At 36.7% G+C, this 15,315-nt stretch overlaps 1 protein-coding gene across 3 annotated transcripts in view; it reads left to right on the top strand.

Moving 5' to 3' along the window:
• The window catches only part of ltk (leukocyte receptor tyrosine kinase), a 71,590-nt gene that overhangs the window by 37,240 nt on the left and 19,035 nt on the right, over positions 1-15,315 (top strand). For all 3 annotated transcript variants that reach the window (XM_044143854.1, XM_044143855.1, XM_044143856.1), the window contains 10 exons: positions 2,104-2,253; positions 3,153-3,253; positions 3,369-3,529; positions 5,313-5,407; positions 6,592-6,657; positions 8,090-8,264; positions 11,476-11,626; positions 11,735-11,863; positions 13,013-13,169; positions 14,899-15,084. In XM_044143854.1, the coding sequence (XP_043999789.1) occupies positions 2,104-2,253; positions 3,153-3,253; positions 3,369-3,529; positions 5,313-5,407; positions 6,592-6,657; positions 8,090-8,264; positions 11,476-11,626; positions 11,735-11,863; positions 13,013-13,169; positions 14,899-15,084 (1,371 nt within the window). The remainder of the gene's footprint in view (positions 1-2,103; positions 2,254-3,152; positions 3,254-3,368; positions 3,530-5,312; positions 5,408-6,591; positions 6,658-8,089; positions 8,265-11,475; positions 11,627-11,734; positions 11,864-13,012; positions 13,170-14,898; positions 15,085-15,315) is intronic.

Here is a 15,315-nt window from a genome sequence, read left to right as displayed (position 1 = left end):
ATTTCATTTTTATAAAATGGAAAATGTTAATTGTTTATTTAAAATGGACAATGCTGTTTAAGCTCTTCAGTCTGTTTTTCTAAATTCAGCTGCAGCTCTTGACAAGTTGCTGCTGAAAAACAAGATTAAAACATGAATCACATAATTGTTAAGTTACAAAACACTGAAACATAATGCAATGTCATGTACCCCTTATGAGAATTTAAGTTCTTTCTTTGTATGTGTTTGTTTTATAGATTGAATGCTCATTTTATTACTGTTAAGTTTTTTTTATTCTGCACCATCTGGCAAACAAACAATGGCAGCCGGCCTTGTCTGTAATTCTCATTCAAATTGTTCATCAATTCAGTGTCCGTTTTCTGCAAACAACAATAAATGAAATAATGACAAAACATGCAAGACAGAAAATAAAAAACACATGGTGAATATGCAGCAGTTGCTAATCTGTACACTGGTTTCATTATTTACCAAAAACTGTTTTATTAATTTAGCTGCCTGTTAGATTTAATTACTGCATGTGAGGTCTTACAGTTTCCTATATTTAATGTTTTTTTTCATGACTTGTAAGTTGAAAATAAAGCCAAAAACATTTAAATATTTCACCTGCCCAACAGCAAACTAAGTTTACCATATTTTAATTAAACAAAAATAGTATGAAAGGGTTTTTTAACTCATCTTAGAGCCAAAACTTTAAAAATTATTATTATTTTTTTTAATTGAAAGAAAGGCCTTTGGCTTGATAAAAACTGTTTTGCCTTGTTACAAAACTAAAGTTTATTTTGAGCACTGATTACAGGATTTGGGTTACTCTTTCTTCAGAAATTCTGGCTGTGGTTAATCCAAGTTTAATGAACTCAACAAAAGCAGTGCACAGAATTTGTAGGATGCTTTAATTGCTGTCAGGAGCCTCAAAACTCAATAAAGGAGCTGAAAACAGCCATGTGGCTGTACTTTGGACAGCCCTGTAATTAAATACTACATGTGGTTTTTGCTTATAAAATACGACAACAAATATTCAGCAACTTTTTCTCTAAAGCAGACTTGAGTGCATCCATTCATAAAAAAACCAAAAAAAAACGCCTTTCTATTCTGTTCTTGTTGACAAAAATAAATTGATTCAGAACATTTTACATTAAAATAAAAGTGTGTCAATATTCTACTATCGTCAAAGCATTTCACAATTGTGGTGTTTCCATTAAATAAAAAATGCAATTAAATTTAAACGTGGATCCGTTTGTTCACGCGTTAAGTTATTAAAAAGCCAATGACTTCCTGTCGTCGTCTTCTTCGTAGGTTTTTCCAGTGGCAACAGCCGGTTGTTGATCATGTGACTCGTGTGATGTGAATAAAGTGTTTCTATTGCAGTTTTGCAAAATAAACCAATTTTGAAACCTTTATCTGAGCCCAGAAACCTTTTGCCCTGTTTTCATTAAGCAAATTTATTTTCAAAATGTTAAATTGCGCAAATATAAGGGATTACATGGTCAATGGAAATGCAGCTACGGCTCTGGAAAAAATTAAGAAACCACTTAAAATGATCCGTTTCTCTGATTTTGCTCTTTATCGGTTTATGTTTTAGTAAAATTAACATTGTTTTTTATTCTATGAACTACTGATAGCATGTTTCTGAAATTCAAAGAACAAATTTAATATTTATTTGCAGAAAATGAAAAATGGTTAAAATAACAAAAAAGATGCAGAGCTTTCAGACCTGAAATAATGCAAATAAAACAAGTTAATATGGTTCAGTCCAGTGGGCTCTTAGTTTTTTCCAGAGGTGTGTTGATTATTTTCTTTAATAAGGCAAACATTCAAGATTTTTTTTTTAATCTTGGATTTGCAGTTATTAATAAATGACTCTTCTACAGAAAAATATTCCATGGTTTATTGCCAAGTGGGTAAAAATAAGAATATCATCCAATAAAATGTTTTTGTGTTTAATTAGTTGCTGCAATACTTCATCTTGATTATTTAGTTTTGCCTGTCTGGCAAAAAGTCCTACTTAGATTTAGTTGGTTTAGTAAAACTGTGCCTTGTGCTGTAGATGTTCTTGCAGCTGTGTTCAGCGTCTCGGTGAAATATAATAATCTGCTTCCCTGGCAGACGCTCTTCCCTTTGGCTCGTACTGCTCGTTTGAGTCGGATTCATGCGGTTGGTCCGGGTCCAGTCAGCACTCGGGATGGAGGAGAGTCGCTGGAGATGAACTTCTGCAGAAACAAAACATGCAGGGCGTCACTCTCCAGCGCACACCAGGTGTGTTGGTGTGTGTGCGTGTGTGTGTGTGAGTGAGTGATTTTCAGCCTGATTTTAAGAGTACTCCTCTGGTGTGCCTCTGCTATTAAAACGGATCATTGCACTGAGGAAATCAGTCAAAAATGGCCCAGTTTCCTCTGCACTGTTCATTCCTCTTTTTGTCAGAAGACAATACATTTCTTTGACAAGTTGTAACTATTTTTAAGGATTTATCTAACACTTAACTCAAGCTGCAACGTACAGGTTTATTAAAAGAGGACAAACTTTTTTTTTACATTTCATATTTGATTCATGTCTATTTAGAAACATTAGTATACCTGTTAAAAATAATAACAACAATAATTAAATAAGTAATTTATTCTGGGTAACCCTTGGATTGTTTATTGTCAACACTGCAAAAACACAAAACCTTAACCAAGTATTTTTTTGGTCTAATTTCTAGTGCAAATATCTTAATACACTTGAAATAAGACAAACTAAAGTAAAAGTAACTTTTCAGCATGATATAGAGGCTTGTTTTAAGTAAATAATTCCTTATTATTGGAGAACAAGTGCTAGTACCACTGGCAGACAAATTAACTTATAACATAGGAAGTTGTAAGTGAAATAATCTGCCAATAGAACAAGTACATTTTCATCAAAAATAAGAAATTATTTTCTTAAAACAAGCCTCTATATCTTGCTTAAAGCTACTTTTAAGTTAGTTTGTCTTATTTCAAGATATTTGCACTAGAAATTAGGCCACAAATACTTGGCAACATGTTGTGTTTTTGCAGTGTTTGTATTTTCTGATTGAACTGTGCAGCACTTTGGTTGCCTTTGGCTTTTAAATCATTTAAGCAAATGAATGAATAAATGGTAACGGTTCCACATTGTGACATTTTGTTGTTTGTCTGCAGGACACTTCTTGTACCTGCAGGTTCGAGAGAGTAGTTCCTTTAAAGAAGCGTCCTTTCAGAGTTCCTTCTTCCCTCCGCCGATCTCTACGTCTGCATGCCAGGTCAGTACATCCAAACACTCGTAAAGTCATCCATTCACACACATTTATTTTCTGTTTCTTTTGTTATTGTAAGTCATTTCTGAAACACCTTCTGGTTGTGGTTGTGGTTGTGCAGATGCGTTTCTCTCTCTACTTGTACGGATCGTTTAACGGCTCGTTGCAAGTTGCCATTGAGGAAAACGGGACCCGTTATGCGCCTCTTATCTGGGAGAGACAAGGCCAGTCGACGGACGACTGGGAAGCAGTTGCACTGGAAGTGACTGACCTCAATCATGGGTATGTAGAAAACTAACAAAGTATTTGGTCACTCACTTTGATCATTAACATCAGGTGCTCAAGTCCCGCCATCGGTCTTGATGCTAAATTTAAATTCTTTTTTGCTAAAATCCAGTTATGATTATTTTGTGTTGATCTGCGTCTGAAATAACCTGCGTTTTCAGCAGGTTATCAGCGCACCGTTTGTGGAAGTAATGATGGATGGAGATGTTTATGTATTCAGGGTTTCCCCCAGAAAACTTGCTAAGCCCGGGACTCGGGACATTAGGACAGTTATCCAGCCGGCTGCCATGTTTTTCCAGTTAAAAATGTTTAAAGTTGACAGGACATTTTAAAATATTACTTGGTAGTTATCCATTTTTGGAAGATTAATCCCTAAGAACCAACTATGAAGTCTTAAAAAAAGGCAATAATTTAATAAAACCTAAGATAAATGAACAATGCTAAGCCTGATGGGGGCACAAGTAAAGCCTTATAATACACTGAACAACACCCTGGTATTGATAATTAATATTTATTCAGTCGATTGAGAGCCGACTGTATCGCCACAAGATCATAACAAGAAGAAGAAAGTTAACAGAAAGAAATCACATCAATAGAATTGGTGGATTATTGACTGAAATTCTGTCTGGAATTTTGTTTTGTTCATCAAAGGCACATATTATGCCAAATTCACATTTTGTTCATTTTTATACTTTCATTTGGGTCTCGACTGCTTCTAAAAATGTTTCAAGTGTTTTAAAACACCCAACCAGATGTTTTTTTCTTTGGTGAGCCGTTTAATAAACCTCCTAATTATTAAGTCACGTTTGTTGTGCAGGAGGCTCCACTTGTGCTTTTCAAAGATGTGAGGTTGTATCTGTTTGCAGCCATTTTCTTGTGCCCAGCAGCTTATTTGTATGTAAAGTGACAAGAGGCCCTAAAACAACTCTGAAGTACTAAAATCTTATTATCTAAGAATAATTTTGTGTAGAAAATGTAAAGAAAATGTTTTGTGTCGCCCATAGACTTATCCTAACCTGTTCAAGGAAGCATTAAAGGTCACCTTTAAGATTTTCTGCATAGAAAAACAGAGAAAAACCTGAATCTCTAGATGCTCAAAGCTTGTAGAGACGACGTCTCTGATAGGTTTTTTCTCAACCTATAGAAAAAGAACCACAGAAAACGTTACTTAGTTTTCAACCAAACTCTTGCCAGAGGGAAGGCACAGAAAATCAGCTCCTGCGAGCCGATCGCTGTATGTTCTGCCGTCCTGCTGCAGGAGGTTGTCTTTTATTAGCAGGGAAGGGAGTGAATGGAATGAAGGAGAGGATCTTAACAGGGGGAGGGATATCCTGAGATATCCTGATAACAAGGAAGGAGGAACACAGAAACTAAATTCTACACACAGACAGTTTTATCTCAGGAAGATATCCTAAAGAAGATTAAGACACCACCTGCAAAAACATGCTCGAGGTTAAGGGGAAGGTTAGTTATGTCTCACACACAGTTTATCAAGTTCCTTTTCTCTAGGGTGAGAACACTAAACCTTTAAATGAAAAACAACCTAGTAATATAAACTACTAATAACACAGTATAGTCATTCTAACAGTCTCATTTTCCCATCACTTGTCAGCCGCAGACACTGTTCTGAACTGTCACACACAATCATAATAAAACAAGGCACAGTACTAGGGATCTGACAAAATGTCATCTGTTTCTGTTTTCTGCTCTGTCATTGCTCATGTTACAATTATTCCTTTGTAAGAGCTTCTATTGCTTTCTGATTTCTGCTTCCCTTCAGGTTCCACGTCCACATCAAAGCCGCGTGGGGACGAAACTCCAACGCTGACCTCGCGTTTGATAACATCGCCATCGGCGCGGCCTGCTTCAAAACAGGTAGGCGTAAACTCGCCGCCGTTGTCATGACAGGGTTGTGCAAAGCATAAACTTTCAGAAATGATAAATGTGCTTCATAAAGTCAATGTGATGTGTTCGGTCTCCAGTTTGACGCCTTGTTTTAATGATTGACTGTGACACCAGCGCTAAAATGATTTGCTATGAATCGTTCACCACAGTATGACAACAGTGTGTGCCAGCATTCCTCTCCCTGAGATTTTGCACTCTGGGTTTAAATTCCCACACTTACAAAACCTTTTTATGCTCTGCTGTGAAGGGGCTGGTGTTGCTTACGCATAATTTAACAGAACTGCAGATAAAAACCTTTAAAAAGGGACAACTGTACATATGACAGCGGAAAATAAGAGTCATTATTTTCCTCAGGAAGCATTTGCAGAGTTGGGTAGTAAAATTAGCTTAGTTACATTTACTTGAGTAATTTTTTAGGGGAAAAATTACTATTTTTACTGCACTGCACTTTTTATTTTACTTGAGTAATTTTTATTTTTGAAGATTCGCTACTCTCACCTGAGTAAAATTTCTGCAGTTTCTATTAAAGTTTCATAAGTTTCGTATTGAAAGAAACTCATTTGGAAAGATTTGTTAATTTGTAACTGTTATTTATTTGAACTATTTTCTCTAAAATGGGAACATTTACACTGAACTTTATATTTTGGTGTTTCTGGTATAATTTTTAAATATTAAACGATTGTTTTGATCAGTTATTCAGTACTTGAGTGGACTTTTTACTTTTATTTGAGGAAAAATATGTTGAAGTAGTGCTACTCTTACTCAAATACAGATTTTGGGAACTTTACCACCTCTGAGTAAATCTGAATAATGCTAAATTGAAAATTTTTGCTGCTCTGTTCTTGACAACACTGTGGTTTTGTATCTGAAGCCCTTGTTTTCCTAATCGAATTTAAAAAACAAAATTGGTTTGAGGGAAGAGTTCGGCTGAGCGCATCACACAAACATTCCTTCTAAGTGGGCAGATTTATAAGCCGGCATGCAAAAGCAGACCGGAGGACAATTAAACATCCATCCATGTTGTTTTCCTGCTCAGAAAGACTCAGAAAATATCTCTTTTTCATCTTTTCTTATTATCCGACATTTGTTTTAATGAGGCCATCTTCTTTTGGGCTATTGTCCAGTCAGAATTGGATATTTCTGTCTGTCCTTAGATCTCAACTCGCTGCAGCAAATTGACTTTGATTTCCTGAGTCCACTTCCTGAGCCGTCGGTCACAGGTACGTACAGGAAAGACCTGGGTCAGGTGTGTCAAACTAATTTTCGTTTTGGGCCAAATCATGAATGCTCTTAAAGGGCCGGAGGTGCCAGAATGTGGTGATAAAACCTGTTCACAAACTGTTAATATGTCAATAAATTCTTGAAATTAAATAATATTATTGAACCTCTTTTCAGTCCCTCCAGGATTTTGTGGTACTAATCATAAATGTGACTTTTTATTTACTCGCGTATAAATCATGGACTGTAATCTGGCATCAATTAAAGCTGAGGCAGCTTTTTAGTACAAGTAAGAATGTTTTTCACAATTTCTGTGAAAAATCTGCAATAAACTCCCAATAATGAATTAGCACAAAAAATGCAGGCATTTAATGATTTTGTGTGGATTTCCACAGTAATTCTCAAGAAACTGGAGGGATTGATTGATATAATTTGTCAGTAAACTGATAAAAACTGCATCGATTTGAATGATAACATAATATTCAATCACACTTAGTGTTTAGTCTAGACTCTAAAGGGCCACATAAAAAGCTCCGGTGAGCCAGATTTGACCCCCGGGCCTTGAGTTTGACACGTGTGACCTAGAAAATTCACAGAATCTAACATTTTAGCTTAAATATTGAATCATTGTGTAACTTTTATTAAAAATATGTTTTCTGCATGTTTGTTAAGAGTACAAGACAAATGAAAAGATGGATCTCTTCCTCCTCCTCCCTTACATAATGTGAAATGCACCGCTCCCAAACAAAAACAACCAATCATATCCAGGAGGAGGTTGATTAACGCTGTCAATCAACCTCATAAAAGTGTTGCTAAATGTGATGTGATGGAGAAACAACATAATATTACAAGAAAGCTATTTATCTGCTGTCATTTTTGGCCAAGCTGAATAGCCTGAGCATTCGTGTCAGGCTCTTCTATCTGGAAGAAGCTGCAGCGTAGCTGAGAGAAAAGGAGGGAATGAGCAGCGCCATATTCCCGCCTGATTGACAACTTTAAGGCCGGACTCCTGGCTCTGATTGGATGTTTCTAGATAGCACTGAGCAAAGGCAATCAGCTGAATTATTTTCATAGATTATCTGCCTCAAGCTATACTGACATGACATTTTGGACAAATTTGTAAAAAAAAAAAAAAAAAAAAAATCTATATTTTTTATAATAGTTACATGCTGCAACTTAAATTTTTTTATTTTTTTAAGATTTTTGGTCAACATTTAATCTTCTTAGGGTTGGCCAGGCTAGACTCAGGGTGGTTCAGAATAAATAATTAGTATTTTTATTTTCGAGTGGGGGCCCCGTCCCCCTTTGCTCCCCCTTTTGGGGGCGCCACTGCATTCTCTCTGAAGACTTTACCGAAGTCTCCCACAGTTTTTTTCACATTATGTCCCTGATATTCCAGCTGATTCCAACTGTTCATTTTCTCCTTATTGACAGAAGTCTCTCTGATGACGTGGTGGTTTAACTCATGCGGTGCCAGCGGCCCCCACGGCCCGACCCAAGCCCAGTGCGACAGCACCTACAAGAACAAAAACGTCAGCGTCACTGTGGGGAAGGAGGGCCCCCTGAAAGGAGTCCAAATGTGGAAGGTTCCTGCTACCAACCGATACCAGTGAGTGAAAATGAAGAACCAACATTTATATTTTTATTAGACACAAAAACACTTTGTTCCTCACGTCACTTACGTTGTTATTTAAATCTGAGGTCCAACAGCAAACCCATTTACATTTGTAGAATAATGTACGTAACAAAATTAGCCTAAATTAAGGCTAAGAGTTAATTTGTGGCAAAGATTGAGTTACTTTAGGTCAGGGGTCTCAGACTCGCGGCCTGCGGGCCAACTGCGGCCCTCGGGACGATAGTTTGTGGCCCCCACCTTAATATGAAAGTTTAATGTTAGTGTGGCCCGCGAGCAGTGACGTCAGTAACACGTTAATTTGTAACGTGTTACTGACGTCGGACCACTTTTTTCAGTAACGAGTAATCTAACGCGTTGCTATTTCAAATCCAGTAGTCAGACTACAGTTACTTATCAAAATAATTTTTGCGTTACTATCTTCTTTTGTTATTTAATCATATTTCCTCTACTCGTCTTGTCGAGTGACCGACGTCTCTATGCGACAGAAATGTAAACAATGGAGGGAGATTCGCATTTTGTTGGTGGAAAAACTGGAACTATTTTGAGTTTCTGTCGCCAAGTCCGATTATTATAAGCGGCTTTGGGCTTCATTTTTTAAAGTTGCTTGCCGATTTAATGAGTGGCGGGTTGCGCCTTTTTGGGCTCGTTTTTGAACGTGAAGTTGCTCATTTGGGTTTGGAAATAATCAGAGACTCATAATAAATCCCAGAATTTGTTCGTCATTAAGGTAGTTTTAGTCAGTCTCTCCTGTTCATCATTTCTCAGATGATCCGTCCCGCTGTGTCTTTGTTAATGTCAAGTTACTGTATTACCTCTGAATGACGTCGAGCTTCGCGTTGCGCTCCAGAAAACTACAAACATCGAGACCAATATGAACAGCGCAATAAACGTGAAAACAGCCACGAATGAACGTGTCCGTAGTTTCCAATAATTATAATGGCAACTTAATTCTAATTATTAATACTAAGATAAGTGTCACAAATCTGTGCAGCCATCTGAGCTGTGAGCTGCAGGAGGAGCTCTGTGCGCAGTGACACCAAATGCAGGGCCGTAACGCAGAACCTGGAGGCTGGGGGGGAGGTGGGGGGGGGGCTTTAAAATCCTTCTTAGAGTTTTCCAGACAACAGTGGACCACACAAACTACTCACGTTTTTATTTTCTACAATCTCCTCTTCAGTTCAACCTTATCAGTGGAGACACATTGTTGATGTTACCATTATAAAATAGCTTACAAAAAAGTATTGGCAAAGCTCAATGTGATTTTCACAGGAGGCGGAGCGTTGTTGTTAGCACCTGCTGAAAGTAACTAAAAAGTTACTTTTAGTGTAACTTAGTTACTTTCCAAATCAAGTAGTCAGTAATCTAACTAAGTTACTTTTTCAAGGAGTAATCAGTAGTTCGATTAAAGTAACTTTTTCAAAGTAACTATACCAACACTGCCCGCGAGTTTGATATGATTGGCACTTTTCAGTGTTGTGTGCGGAGCTGAACTAACTTACCAATCACAGTGCTTCAAATGGAGCTCATTGACCCGCAGTGCCTCTCTGAACTCAAAGCCAAGTTCAGGGAGGTGAGTGGAAAAGCAGACAAGCTTGGGAAATTTTTGAGAGAATTGCCACCCAGCTTCCCTGAGCTTTCCCGAATGTTCAAGCAGACCATGTGTCTTTTTGGGAGCACATACTTGTGCAAAAAGCTCTTCTCTACCTTGAACTTCAATAAGTCCAAGTACAGGTCCAGACTTACTGACGAGCATCTTCAAGCTCTACTTAGGGTCTCAACTGCCTCCTCCCTTAAGCCAAATGTGGCTCGGCTATGCGAGAGGAAGCGCTGCCAGACCTCTAGCAGTAAGAAGTAGGCAGAAGAAACAGTTTATAAACTGTTATATTCATAACAGTTTATGTTCAATGTTCCATTCATGTTCAGAAAGTTAAAGGTTAAAGAACCGTTAATACAGCCATTTGAATCTGAAATATTATAATTACATTTATCTAGTCTTCTATAGCTGCTGTGTTATTATTATATTTTATTTATTTATTACTGATTAATTTTTTTTCTTATGAATTGTTAATTTATTTATTTTTTCATCTTATTTTGTGTTTAAAAAATAAAAATAAAGTCATTTGCTAACATTGGAATGTTTTTGTAAGAGCTTTTCTTGTGGAAAACCCGATGCGGCCCAGCCTCACCCAGACTCTACCTCCATCGGCCCCCGGGGAAATTGAATTTGAGACCCCTGCTTTAGGTTTACTTCAGGTGATGCCAGGAAAGAGAAAACTCCAAAGACGTGACATAATTATGTTTTTGTTTTTTTTTTACATGTTTTTGTGCTTTTAGAAAGATAGAAGAAAGAAAAAACATCACCGGTTTCATGTTGTGTAGATATATGAGAGTTTTCCACTTTTCTCCAACTGGATGCTCTCAAATCCTAAAATTCAATCTCGAACTCATAAATTAAAGAGAATATGAATACTCTTTTGTTTTTTATTTTAACCAGTCTAAAAAAATTGAAAAAAATACTTTAACAAGAATCAGTGCTGCAACTCAATCCCTATTAATTATGTGTACATTTTATAACCCATTTTACCCATTATCTTTTCATTTTTTCATGAGATTTTCAAACAAAATAATTGTAGTACTAATAAGTGAACATATATATATATATATATATATATATATATATATATATATATATATATGTGTGTGTGTGTCAGGCCTAACTATACTACACATTTTACCCCCAGATTCACCGTTATTAGTTACCAAAAAGTTGACAAACTTCTGTTCTTCATTCATATGGAAGACTGATGTTAGTAAAAGTATGTTTCTACTCTGTTGTTACCATTTCTATTTGTCTTTAATGACCTAAAGGTCAAAAACTGTGATCCTATTAGTCATACTCAATATAATTAGCTGGTTTTCCACTAAATCTAATTTGTCGGTCAAGACTTATCTTCATGAGAGGAAGCATGAGGTAAGAACAAAAACTAAAGGAAAACAGAAAAGGTTTGTAGGTTAAATTACACAACCTTCATGCTCTGTATTTGTATGTAAAAAGATTAAGACGGTCTTCAGGGTAAAATATTCTTTATTTTGTGTCTGTGACAGAAATCGTCTGCACAGCTGTTTGCTAGATTTGAGCCAAAGTGTAAGTTTATTCCCTTTGTGTTGCTGCGATCTCCCTCAGTATCTCAGCGTACGGAGCTGCAGGCGGAAAAGGAGCCAAAAACCACAACAAACGCAACCACGGGGTGTTTATCTCCGCCATATTTCCCCTGGAAAAAGGAGAAATACTTCACATTTTGGTGGGACACCAGGGAGAGGACGCCTGCCCCGGGGTGAGTGGAAAAGCTGACATGCGTCCGTTCAGAGGAAAGACTGCAGGCTGACCCAGATACAGCGCCTTCTCCTTCTCCTGAAGTCTGATTCTCATCTTCCTACGCCAGAGAAATCGACTTACGCAGAAAATATGCCTGGGAGAGTCGTCTGTGATCGAAGACAACCGCAGATCTGAGACCAGCATGGAGCGCGCAGGTGGAGGCGGCGGCGGAGGAGGAGCCACCTACATCTTCAAGGTGGCAGCTATCATTTTCCTCTCTCTTGTTGTGATTGTTTCTATGTGCTGGACTTCTGAATTACTTTCTGGGTCAAAGTATTATTTTGCAAATAATGACACTTTAATGCAAAGTTGGCACTTTTACTGGACTTTTAGAGAAACTTTGCATTAAAAGTGCCATTATTTACTGAATGACACGTCATGACACCAGTCAGAGATATTCATAAAGACTCGTTCATGTTCATGACAGTGTCATGTCAGTCTTATGCACACCCGTCAAATAAAGTGTTACCAATCAACCTAACAGGTTCCACTTTTAAAAACAAATAATAAAACACTTTCACACATTTTATGTTGATCCTCCAGGCAAATAAACTTTTCTTCTTGTTATTATAAATTGGTTTGTCCTGCAGTTACACTGTAAAACATCTGAGCTGCATTTTGTTGCATCTATTATCTTCTACTCTTTAAAGTCAAATAAATTCAGTGAGTTTTTAGATTTTGATCCTGAATGTGTGAGTTTGTGAAAGATAAACTTACAGCAGTAAGTTGTGTTCACTTCTTATTAATTTAGCTGAACAAACTAGAATTTTTAGGTTAGCACTTGAAAAAAAACAAAGAAAAAAAAGAGAGTGTGAACTATTTCCCAGAATGCTTAGCAGCATATTTACTGTATCCTGAGATGGATTTGCGTTACATTGATCTGACCTCTGCGTTTTATTAAGGCAAATGTCTATTTTAATGTCCTGTTCGCACTAAATGTTTTTGAGCAGAATTCACTGTGATGTTTAATAAAATTCATTATCAGATCTAAAATGTTGTTATTGGAATTTGGAGACATAAATTTAAATTATTCTAAAGTAAAATAAGCCATTATTTTTACTTGATATTGTGAGTGAAAACAATGGAGAAATGTGTTCTCTTTAAACACATGAGGGCAATTTTTTTTCTTGCATATTGTGAAATAATTATTTGATCTAAGTTAAACCACACAAGATTAATGAACTTAAAAAACAATGTTTAGACAAGTTGTTTCTTCCAGAACAATTTTTTTGTTGACTCAAACTTTATTTTACAGGCCGTTGTTGGAATTTAATTTTCAAGTTAAACCACCTTCAAATGTTTTGCAGTGCAGAATAGGTGTAGACTCACTGGTTTGTTGTTCCAGATGGAGGGTGGTGAGCTGGTTCCTTTGCTGATTGCAGCTGGTGGGGGAGGAAACGCCTACCTGGAGGACCCGGAGTCCAGCCTGGACCCGATGCCTCCGGAGCAGTTTGAGAACAGCACCGCAGCCCGCGGCACCAACGGCCAGACTGGAGCAGCAGGTAGACCGCCAATTAATCTGAATTTTATTCCTTTAAAAACATTTAATGTTATGAAAAATGAACAAAAGGAAATAGCCACAGTCATAACAAACCTGGGTTAGTTCATTGGGTCAAAATCAACCATTTACTGCGTTTATTCTGAGTTTATTCTGATCATCAACACCTGAACTGTAAACAACAAAGATCTTATATTGAACAAAGAAGAGAGCAACCACTTCCTTCCTACATTTCTTTTCAGCACAACATCAAAAATTTCTGTTACAATCTCTGAACCTTATCAATTCGTCTTCATGTTGTCTGTTTTTCTCAAGTCTGTGCATCTGTTTGGTCTCATTATCCTGGGATGTCATTGCATCATGCATGACTGAATGCTCCAACCTAAATTATTAAAAATTGCTACAGGCGCTGCTGATTTTCGACATATTTCACTGATCTCAAGTTTACGAACCCATAAATTATTTTCCTGCTGTCTTATCTTTTGATTCCAGTCTTCCTTTCTAGAGTTTTATCAAACCAGACAAACAGTTTTAATCCACTTCAGGAGTTTAAACTACTTGTTTTTTTGACGCAAACTGGCACTTAGCAGAAAACTAAAAGGGAAAACAATTTATTTTTTGCCTAATCTAGTGGATATTTCTTAAAACTGCAGCACTCCAGTGAGTGTTTACAATTTATTAAAAAGGCTACAGTTTAATACTTTTTCTTTAAGTTTTTGGTTTCTTGTTAGAAAATAGTGACTGATGCTTTTTTTCTCATCGCACATAAACAAACAAAACAAAACAGAAAAAAATTAAAGCGCTGGCTCTGTAACTTACGGTCACATCTTGCTGAAATATATTCAGAAAAGATAATTACTTCTTTTATATCAATATAAAATATTATTTCCTTTTATGACACGTTTATTCAACCAAAGCACAAAGAAGCTGATACCTCAGTGAAAGGACGCTCTTTCTCTCTGATTGCCTCCATTTCTGAGTCGGTAAACATTCACTAACCAGGAGTGGAAACAGACAAAGAAACGAATATTGCAAACATTCAGAGTTGGGTAGAAACTAGTTACATTTACTCAGTTACTTCTACTTGAGTATTTTTTTGAAAAACTGTAATTTTTATTTATTTTTTACTTTGCTGTTCTTTTTACTCTTACTTGAGTAAAATTTCTGGATTTTCTACTTCACTGTGAGTAACTTCACTGAATGAACAACAATATATTCTTTTTTATTGTTGTTTTGTAGATTTTTAAAAAATATTAGATATTTAAAAATCTAATTTTTGAATATTGGATTTTTGTTGTTTGGTCAACAACAAAAGTATTACTGTTGTATAAAAACAAAAAGTATTTTAAATTATTTTACCATGATTTATCGCTACACTTACTTGAGTTGAATTACAGTGAGTAACTTCACTGAATGAATAAATCTGATATTTTAAACGAAAATTCACCAGACAGACACCTGCAGTTTTTTTTAAAGTTTCTTAAGTTTTATATTGACAGAAAACCAAAATTTTCACATTTTGCTTTGTTTGATGCAATCTTTAAACATTAATTGACATGTTTTGATTAGTTATTTGGTACCTGATTTGCCTTTTTACAAAATTATTTTTTACTCTTGGCTACTTTTTACTTTTGGTTACTTGAGTAAAAATATACTGAAGTACTGTTACTCTTATCTGAGTAAATGTTTTGGGTATACTCGTCGAGTCATGAAGGGTTTTTGTTTCCTGAAAGGTGGAGGAGGTGGTTGGAAGGACGGCCCCAGCCTTCATCAGAGCGCCGGCAGATCACTGGTGGAAGGAGCAGTGGGCGGGACTTCCTGTCCGCTGGCTCTGTCAAAGCTCAGCTGGTCAACGTATGGCGGGTTTGGAGGAGGAGGAGGAGCCTGCACAGCAGGAGGTGGTGGCGGTGGATACAGAGGTGAGCAGAACCTCTATTTGAGGATTTTTTTTTGTTTTGTCCGTTTTTCATCCGGATGAATAAAAACATCCCAAATCCCTTGCTATTGACTGGCAGTCGATGGCTTTTGGTTTCTGAAAATGAGTCATTCCGAAAACCTCCCAGTTGTTGTCGTTGCCTAGCAACCTCAGCAGAGTTCCGCCCACTACCTAGCAACCCAACCTGAGCACCAGGATATTTAGTCAGCTGGTT

This window comes from Gambusia affinis, linkage group LG16 (genome assembly GCF_019740435.1).
Source record: "Gambusia affinis linkage group LG16, SWU_Gaff_1.0, whole genome shotgun sequence".
Taxonomy (NCBI): Eukaryota; Metazoa; Chordata; class Actinopteri; order Cyprinodontiformes; family Poeciliidae; genus Gambusia; species Gambusia affinis.
Note: the sequence above shows the minus strand (reverse complement) of the source record. Positions and strands in the feature narration are given on the sequence as shown.